We start from the raw sequence: 9,284 nt of genomic DNA, 5'->3' as shown, positions 1-9,284 counted from the left end.
GGACATGGAGAGAGATAGAGTCATGGTGTATATATACATAGAGGGGTTATTATATACTATTGATTTATTCGATTTAAAATGAAGGGCAGAGTTAAAGAGTTATGTAATTTTTATATTGTTTAAATCTATTAATAATTGATCGAACAACGTAATTTATTGTGTTTTGACTATAGTTACTACAGGAAAATCAGTCTTTAGTGACGACCCCGGGTCGTCGCTAAAAGCCCAAATGTCGTCGCTGATGGTCATCAGCGACGACTTTGGTCGTCGCTCCTAGTCGTTGCAAGTAGTCCGTCGTTAAAGACTAAACAGCGACGACATGCAATGTCGTCGCTGATAAGTATTAACAACGACGACAAAAGTCGTCACTAATAACTGTAAAAGGTGGTCGCTGAAAATGCTTCATGAAGTCGATGAGGTCGCTGATGTGTTTGGCATCAGCGACGACATTGTCGTCGCTGATGACACACGCATCAGCGACGACATTTGTCGTCGCTGATGACAAACATATCAGCGACGACAAATGTCGTCGTTGATGATGCACATTTCAGCAACAATATTTAGCATGCCTAATTGATGGGCTAATGTCGTCGTTGCTGATGATCGTCGTCGTTAACATCCAAGGCTTTTCTTTTTGGCCGATTAATGTTTTAAATTGTTTGGTATAAACGATCTAAACATAACAATATATTAAAGCTTACTTAAGAACTCTTTTTCTAATTAAATATGCTAAAAGGTCTGAAACAAAATTAATTACAAGTGAAGAAGTCTCAAAAATGGCCTAAGGAAACTACATAATTGTCAAGTTTTAAGCAAGTGCCAAAGAAGGCATACATCAACAACAATGTTCATTGAGAAATTAAACTTCATATATAGCTAAGCAGCAAAAAAAGGATTACAAAAAAAGCTTTCCAGATGTAAGAACTGATTACCTGTACGACTCATCAATACCATATGTAACTGCACAGAGAAGAAGAGCATATATTAGACAAGAAAACTCACTTAAAAACTACAAGCGTGTCAAATAAGGACTCACGTTCAAAGGTTCTAGTAACAGATTATAGACACCTAGAGAGCATAGAATCATAAAATTCAAAACAAAAGACCCATAAGAAAATTCAAAACTATGCCCTTAACAATTGATGAGATACTACAATTTCACTAACAATGTCATTTAAACCAGCAAGCCATCACCATCCATTTATAAATTAGATTCCATTTCATTACTCAAATCATAATTTCAAAAATCCCATTCACTCTCTTCTGATTTCCCAGCCAGCAAAATAACTAATAACCTGATCCACAACAAAAATGAATTTCCAACAACTTCTAATTCCATAATTCTTGCAAATCATCCACCAATGGTTGCAGATACACATCAATTTCATTTCTAGGTGCCTTAGGTCCAGGGATAAGTAAGGACATCATCAAATACGGATCTTTCGTACACCTCCACGGAGGTAAATTATACGGCACAAGTATTACTGGCCACATGCTGTATGATGTACTCATATTACCAAACGGGTTAAAACCATCGCTTGATAAACCAAGTCGCACGTTGCGGGAATCATTAGCAAATTGAACATGTTCTTTATCAAACTCTTTCCACAATATTGAATCTGCTGGATGTCTTAGATTTTCATCATCTCGACGTCCATCTTTGTGCCACCTCATATCTTTGGCAATATCTTTCGACAAAAACAACCGTTGCAACCTCGGTTTTATTGGAAAATACCGTAAGACCTTATGAGGAATTTTCTTACCTGTACCTTTGACATTTGCCCATCTTGGCGTATTGCAGGTTGGACATTTTTCTTTATCTGCATGTTCCTTTCGGAAAAGCACACAAGAATTCTTGCATGCATGTATCTTCGCATAACTTAAACCCAAGCCTCGCCTCAATCGTTTTGCCTCATAATACGATCTTGGTAATGTCTCCCCATCTGGGAGAGCCCTCTTTATCAAGTCAATCACCATATCGAACGCCTTGTTACTCATATTGCAAAAATTCTTTATATGAAGTAGATTCGTAGTGAAAGCAAGTGTTGAAAATTTCTTACAGCCTGGATAAAGTTCACGTCGAGCATCTTCCAACAGTTGGTCAAAATTTTTCGATTCATAACCATTGGTTGTTGGACCTGGAGTAGTAGATGATTCACCTGTATTACCATCCGAAAATCTACCCATACGGATATCATTTAACATTTCTTCAACATCATCGATATCCTCCGCACTTGCATTCTCATCATCATGATCGACATGCAAATTTGTACGAAATTGATCTTCTTCCCCATGAAATACCCACCGGGTGTAATTCATATCAATTCCGTTAATGAACAAATCATCCTCCATCTCGTCTATAGGCTTATAATAACGATTCGCATACTTGCGACATGGACACCTGATCCTATTAAGCTCATCCACGTGACCACGTGCCATACGAACAAATTGTTCAACACCTTTTGAATACTTCTCACCAAATCTATGAGTTTCCTGCATCCAAGTCTTATCCATCTCGATGTTTGTTCAAATATAGTCTTCGTAACAGTTTATAAAGCAAGCTACAACGGGATGGAGCGAATAAAGATCAAATTAGTATTAGTTTTTAATAAATCTATGTTTTAAATTCTACCGTATCATTGAAAACCTAAGCCTTTACTAACATGAGTTATCCAATTGTTTTAACACATATCACTTAAAAACTAATAAATCATAGATAACATAAAAGTAGTGGGTCTCAAACATAACTTAAAAGTATCACTACACAAATAGTTATGTTTTTAAATGGTAAATTACAAACAAAAATTTCAAATGTACTTACAAAATTGGAGAAAATTTCTTACAAAAAATATACAAGATTGGAGAAAATTTCAAATGTACTTACAAAAAATTTCTTAAAGAAAGGAGAAAAAAAAGTGATAGTGATGTAATGGAAAGCTAGGTGTAACACATGATTATGGGAATATAACATAAACCTGAAATAGAAAAACAGCATAGACGAGGCAAAAAAAAAAAAAAATGTGTTTAACCCTTCATGGAGTTGAACAACAAAGGGAGGATGGGGGACTCCATTGCAAAATAAAAGGCAACAATGCCACACTACAAATCTGGAGAAATTCAATTAATTGTCGGTCCAAGGGCTCAATTTTATATACCACATTTCACTAGGAGGTAAACATGTACTAAACAATTGCAACAAGCCTAAACGTGGAGAAGTTCCTCATACATGAAAGAAACAATATATAATTTACAACTGGTAGGAGAACTCAAGGTCCATGGAGGATTTGAGCATCAAAAGGCACCATAGCGCACTAAATTTGTAATTAAATGCCCTAGATCTTTCAAGTAACATAACCTTGGAGTACCAGGCTTTTTTTTTTTTTAATCTTTACACTATCTAACCTTCATTCCATCACCAGTCAACAAGGAACCCGGAACTTCATAAATATTCATTCTATGCATCAAACAATTTTAAGATACCAATATGTATCAAGGGGTAATCAACTACTTGATGTTAGAAATACTTTTGCCGCATTAAGGCAAGCATTGTTTTCAATGTACTGGAAACTTTTATGTGGTGAGCCACTTGCAAAGGTGGTTCACAAATTGCTTGAATCTGGCTATAGAGAAATATTGTCAACAAAATGGTCAAGGTTCCCATATGAAGCAACAACTTTTACTAGACTAACTAAAGCCAAGTGTGGAATTTATGTATTTCTTTTTCTTTTTCTGAGAATCTTTTACTCTAACATGCCTCTTCAATACAATATAATCATCCCACTTGTTTCTTCTAAAGCCATAGTTTTAGCTTCTTGGCACTATGCTTGTGACAATGGAGCTGCTGTTGACAACAGCTTTCTTTTGTTTAAGCTTTTTGCTCCTCAGTTGGGTGGTTTCACTAGATCGATCTCTAGTCCACACACTTGGGTGGTTTCACTAGATTTCTAGTCCACACAGACACACACACACACATATTATGGCACACAAATTTATTGTCCTTGGACAGGTAGGGTGGCCCATGAATCAAATCTGAAGAGCCAAAATGGGTGGCTTAAATTGAACAATCTGGAAAAGCAAACAAAAAGTGGTGTTTTAAAAAATAGTATCAATCATTATCATACAAAAAGAGGGTTCCACAATTCCAACATATTATATTTCTCCTACACATTTTGTCTCATCTGCGATTCTGCAAAAGGCTTGATTAAAAATTCATTAAAGGTCAACAGTTTAGCTTATTCAAGTGTATACCCAAAAAAGCACCGATTTTCATATAAAAAAAAAAAAAAAAAGGAGAAGAGCAATGATTTTGGGTGGCTTAAATTGAACAATCTGGAAAAGCAAACAAAAAGTGGTGTTTTAAAAAATAGTATCAATCATTATCATACAAAAAGAGGGTTCCACAATTCCAACATATTATATTTCTCCTACACATTTTGTCTCATCTGCGATTCTGCAAAAGGCTTGATTAAAAATTCATTAAAGGTCAACAGTTTAGCTTATTTAAGTATATTCCCAAAAAAGCACCGATTTTCATCATAAAAAAAGAGAAGAGCAACGATAATAGAAAGAAAAATCATAAAAATTGTAAATATGAAATTACAAGGAAGGAGATTTCGGTGATAATACAAAAATCATATGAATGGAGAAGTTTTATACCAGGAAGGCGAAAGCTGAAGAAACCCTCAGCCAAAATCCAGCGGGTATTCTGCCGTGGAGGGAGGAGGAAGCTGCTCTGTTTCTTTACGGAGGAAGAAGCTGCTGTGTCACAAAAAAGAATGTGAAAGGTGTTCTTTTAGGGCTTCTTTTCAAAATGGTATTATCATTATTCATTAACCGTCCAAAATGGTATCAAAGAAATTTTGGGTAAAAATGGCAGCCAAAGTCTCTCCCGCGCCCTTATGAAATTAATAATCACGCCAGAAATTTCATTAAAATGAATTAGCGACGACAATTGTCGTCCCTAAAAAAAAATTATTTTTTTTCGTAAACTAATTAGCGACGACACCTGTCGTCGCTAATTAGTATTTCAATTAGCGACGACTATGTCGTCGCTAATTAGGATTCTGATTTTTTCCTTCGTTATTTAGCGACGACAATTGAAATACTTATAAGCGACGACAGGGGTCGTCGCTAATGATCTGAACCCCCGTCACAAATTTTTTAGCGCGCCTTTTCACGCCTGGGGAAAAATATTATTTCGCCATTAGCGACTGCATATCAACGACGACATCTAGTCGTTGCTGTTTACACATTTTTTTTATGGAATTAGCGACGACAAGAAATTGTCGTCGCTGATATTGAGAAATAGCGACGACTTTTGAGTCGTCGCTAAAAATATGGTCGCTAAAGACCAATTTTCTTGTAATTGTTTACTTTAACGTGTTAATGTTGCAATATGCATATGTTAGCACCATAACACTACAAAAAAATAGGTATTTTCTGACGTGGCAAACAGTGCATATTTTTTGCCACGTCAGGATTTTCTGACGTGGCAAAAAATGCCACGTCAGAAAATATTTTCTGACGCGCTAAAAAATAGCACGTCAGAATTTTCTGACGTGCTATTTTGGCGCGTCAGAAAATTCTGACGTGCCAATTTGGCGCGTCAGAAAATTCTGACGCGCCAGTTTGGCGCGTCAGAAATTTCTGACGCGCCAGTTTGACGCGTCAGAAATTTTCTGACGTGCTAAATACTTACACGTCAGAAAAAGAAAAAAAAAAAAAAAAAGACCGAAATTTTGAAATTTTTTCCTCTTCTTATTTTCCCTCCGCTTTTTTCATCTTTTTATTCTTCCCCCTCATTTATTTTTCCAACACTGTCTCTCTCCTATCCCTTCGCTTAGTATAGAAATTAAAATCTAATTATCTCTATGTCTTTTTTTTTTCACTGAAAAACACTATTTAATTGGAGATAAAACACTATTTAATTAGAAGAATTGAAGCCTACGTGCAGAGAGAGAGAAAAAAAAAAAAAAAAAAAAAAAGAGGGAGTGAAGAAGAATGAATTAATTAAGAAAGGGAGAGAAGAAAAATAATGAAGACAAAAAAAAACAAAAAAAAAAACAAAAAAAAAAAAAAAAATATTTCTGACGCACCATATTTGGCACGTCAGAAATTCCTGACGTGCCAAATATAGCACGTCAGGAATTACTGACGTGCCATATATGGCACGTCAGGAATTATTTTATATATATATATATATATTATATGTTTCAGAAATAAATAAATAAATAAATAATTTTTATATTATGTTTATTTATATTATATATTCACCTTTTCTGACGTGCTAGAATTAACACGTCAGAAATTTCTGACGTGTTAATTTTAGCACGTCAGAAACCTGATATCAAAAAACAAGCGGGATTTTCAACTTTTTCCCTCTTTTTCCCTATCTTCTTTCCCTCTTCTTTTTCCTTTATAATTCTATTATATATTCATATTCTTTAATCCTTTTTCTTTTATTTCCAAACACAGTTCTCTCTCTCCTCTCTCAATCTCCCTAGCCTCTTCTCTCTGTACATCCGGCCACCAGCTTCTAAAGGGAAGAAGAAAAGGAGAAAAATAAGATTGAGGAAGAAGAAGAAAAAGAAAAAAATGGGAGAAGATCAGAAGATCCAGAGAAGCAGCAGAAAAGAAAAGAAAAAAGAAAAAAAAAAAGAAAAAAAAAAAAGAAGGAGAAGAGATCGAACCTGCAGCAGAAAAGAAAAGAAAAAAAAGAAAAAAAAAGAAGGAGAAGAGATCGAACGAAGCAGCAGAAAAGAAAAGAAAAAAAGAAAAAAAAATGGAGAAGATCAGAAGATCCAGAGAAGCAGCAGAAAAGAAAAGAAAAAAAAAAAAAAAAAAAAAGATGGAGAAGAGATCGAAGCAGTAGAAGAAAGAAAAAAAAAAAAAAAAAAAAAGGAGAAGAGAGATTTTATGGTTTGGGTTTTTGATTTTATGGTTTGGGTTTTTGAAAATGAAGGAAAGAAGAGAGAAAATTAAGAGAGTGAAAATGGAGGAAAGAAGAGAGAGAGAGAGAGTGAAAATGGAAGAAAGAAGAGAGAGAGAGAGAGAGTGAAAATGGAGGAATCAGGGAGAACTGGGACCGGAGAAGACTACGGTTCCACAAATAAAAAAAATATTTTTAATTAAAAAAAATCCAGAAAAAATTAAAAAAAGAAAAATTAATTTTTTTTAATAATTTTAAATTTCCTGACGTGTCACTATTTGACACGTCAGGAAATTTAAAATTATTAAAAAAAAAAATTTCTTTTTTTTTTTTAATTTTTTTCTGGATTTTTTTATTAAAATTATTTGCTGACGTGTCAAAATTTGACACGTCAGAAATTTTCTGACGGGTTAAATTTCAACACGTTAGTAAAATTTCTGACGTGTCACAAGTTAACACGTCAGAAATTTTTCTGACGTGTCACTCTTTAACACGTCAGAAAATAATTTCTGACGTGTTAATTATAACACGTCAGAAATTTCTGACGTGTTAAAACTTAACACGTCAGAAATTTTCCATTTCTGACACCTATAATCTTCACGCGGGAAACACGTCAAGAAGGCCCCGTCAGGAACGTTTTCTGACGTGTCAGACTACCTGACACGTCAGAAAACGTCCGTCAGAAAAAATTTAATTTTTTGTAGTGTAATGAAACTATTATTTTTGTCTTAATTTTTTTTTTTTTTTTTTTCTCTCATGTATAACAGGAATCGTCAGTGGTCATAATTGCTTTAATTTTCCTGGTTGTGTGTATCATGACTGCATGGCCATGTGCAGCCCGTCTACGTCATATTGTTCTACTCCGAACACGTGTTGTTGCGACTTCAACGCTAATTGAGCATCAAAGTTTACTGGAGTTTCATTCTTCCTCGATCATGAAATAATTATTTAAAGTGAAAAAGAAAAAGAAAGGGCTAGAAAGTGTTATAGTGAATAAATTGAAATGAATAAAACAATCTGTTTTTTTTTTTAAAAAAAAAAAAAAAATACTCGATGCAAAATACGTTCAACACTGTTTTAAATTATTTATAATAACTAATAACCCTCAAGCAATAATCCTCGCTATCAAGCAATATATTAACTAGCTCGGTAAATTTCATTATTTTTTTTATTTTATTTTTTTAAGGAATATTATGAATATTCATTATCTCAAAAAGATCCGTGAAAAGATCATACAAGTAGGAAAGAGCGCTCCCTCCATACAATATCACCTACACTTGGTGGGGCATCCCCCAATTAAGTAGACATAGTGACATGGGTGGTAGCCAATTTTGCTAGCATATACGCAGCACCATTAGCGTCTCTCATTACATGCATAAATTTGGCGTTTTCCAAAAGGCATCATTATCTTAATATATAGCATAAGACAAATCAAAATTAGCTTGTCCCTCTTTGTATGTAATTTAGCTCGTCCACATATATATATATATATATATATATATATATATAATTAAGGACCTTTTGTCCTTTTTACGAACAGCAATTAAGTACCAAATTTCTAAGATTTAATTAAGTGCTGGTTTAACAACTTTATTTTTGTCTCATATGGTACCTCCGTCAAACTCCCGTCCTAAAATTGAGGAAAATCCATGTTAGCGCTCCTAAAATCTTGACATGTGTCCATATACAAAATTAAAAATAAGGGATAAATATAAAAAAGCCCCCTAAACTACCAGCCGTTTTCGATTTAGCCCCCTAATGTTTCAAAAGTGATAAAGTATCCCTTCAAACTACCAAACTATTGCATTTTGGCGACTCCATTAGTCAAAACCGTCAGTTTGAACGGAAACTGCAAAACGACGTCGTTTTGTTATGGGTAAACTACTACAATGCCCTTTTATGAAAAAAAAAAAAAAAAAAAAAAAATTGGGAAAAATATAAAAAAGCCCCCCAAACTATCAGCCGTTTTCATCTTAGCCCCCTAATGTTCAGAAAGTGATAAAGTAGCCCCCCAACAAAACGACGTCGTTTTGAATTTCCTTCCAAATTGATGGTTTTGACTAACGGAGTGGCCAAAATGCAATAGTTTGGTAGCTTGGAGGGCTACTTTATCACTTTTGGAACATTATGGGGCTAAATCGAAAACGGCTGGTAGTTTGGGGGGCTTTTTTATATTTTTCCCTAAAAATAAAAAAGTAATTTGTTTTTTAAAATTAAAAACATTAAGAAATTAAATTAAATTAAACATTTTAAAAAATAAATAAATTTGGAAAGGGGTAGCCGGCCACCCCTATGGGGTGGCTGAATCTACCCCTGACCGTTTCGGAGGTAGTCGAACCACCCCCAAGGGCCTTTG

At 34.4% G+C, this 9,284-nt stretch overlaps 1 protein-coding gene across 1 annotated transcript; it reads right to left on the bottom strand.

Annotated features, from left to right (window-relative positions):
• Positions 1-1,329: 1,329 nt before the first annotated feature.
• LOC148583486 (uncharacterized) lies at positions 1,330-2,667 on the bottom strand. Its single transcript, XM_088510859.1, has one exon. The coding sequence runs from the start codon at positions 2,512-2,514 to the stop codon at positions 1,330-1,332; it is 1,185 nt and encodes a 394-aa protein (XP_088366985.1). The 5' UTR covers positions 2,515-2,667.
• Between the last annotated feature and the right edge of the window lie 6,617 nt (positions 2,668-9,284).

The sequence above is a fragment of the Corylus avellana genome, chromosome 10, assembly GCF_965113065.1.
Source record: "Corylus avellana chromosome 10, dhCorAvel1.hap1.2, whole genome shotgun sequence".
Taxonomy (NCBI): domain Eukaryota; kingdom Viridiplantae; phylum Streptophyta; class Magnoliopsida; order Fagales; family Betulaceae; genus Corylus; species Corylus avellana.
Note: the sequence above shows the minus strand (reverse complement) of the source record. Positions and strands in the feature narration are given on the sequence as shown.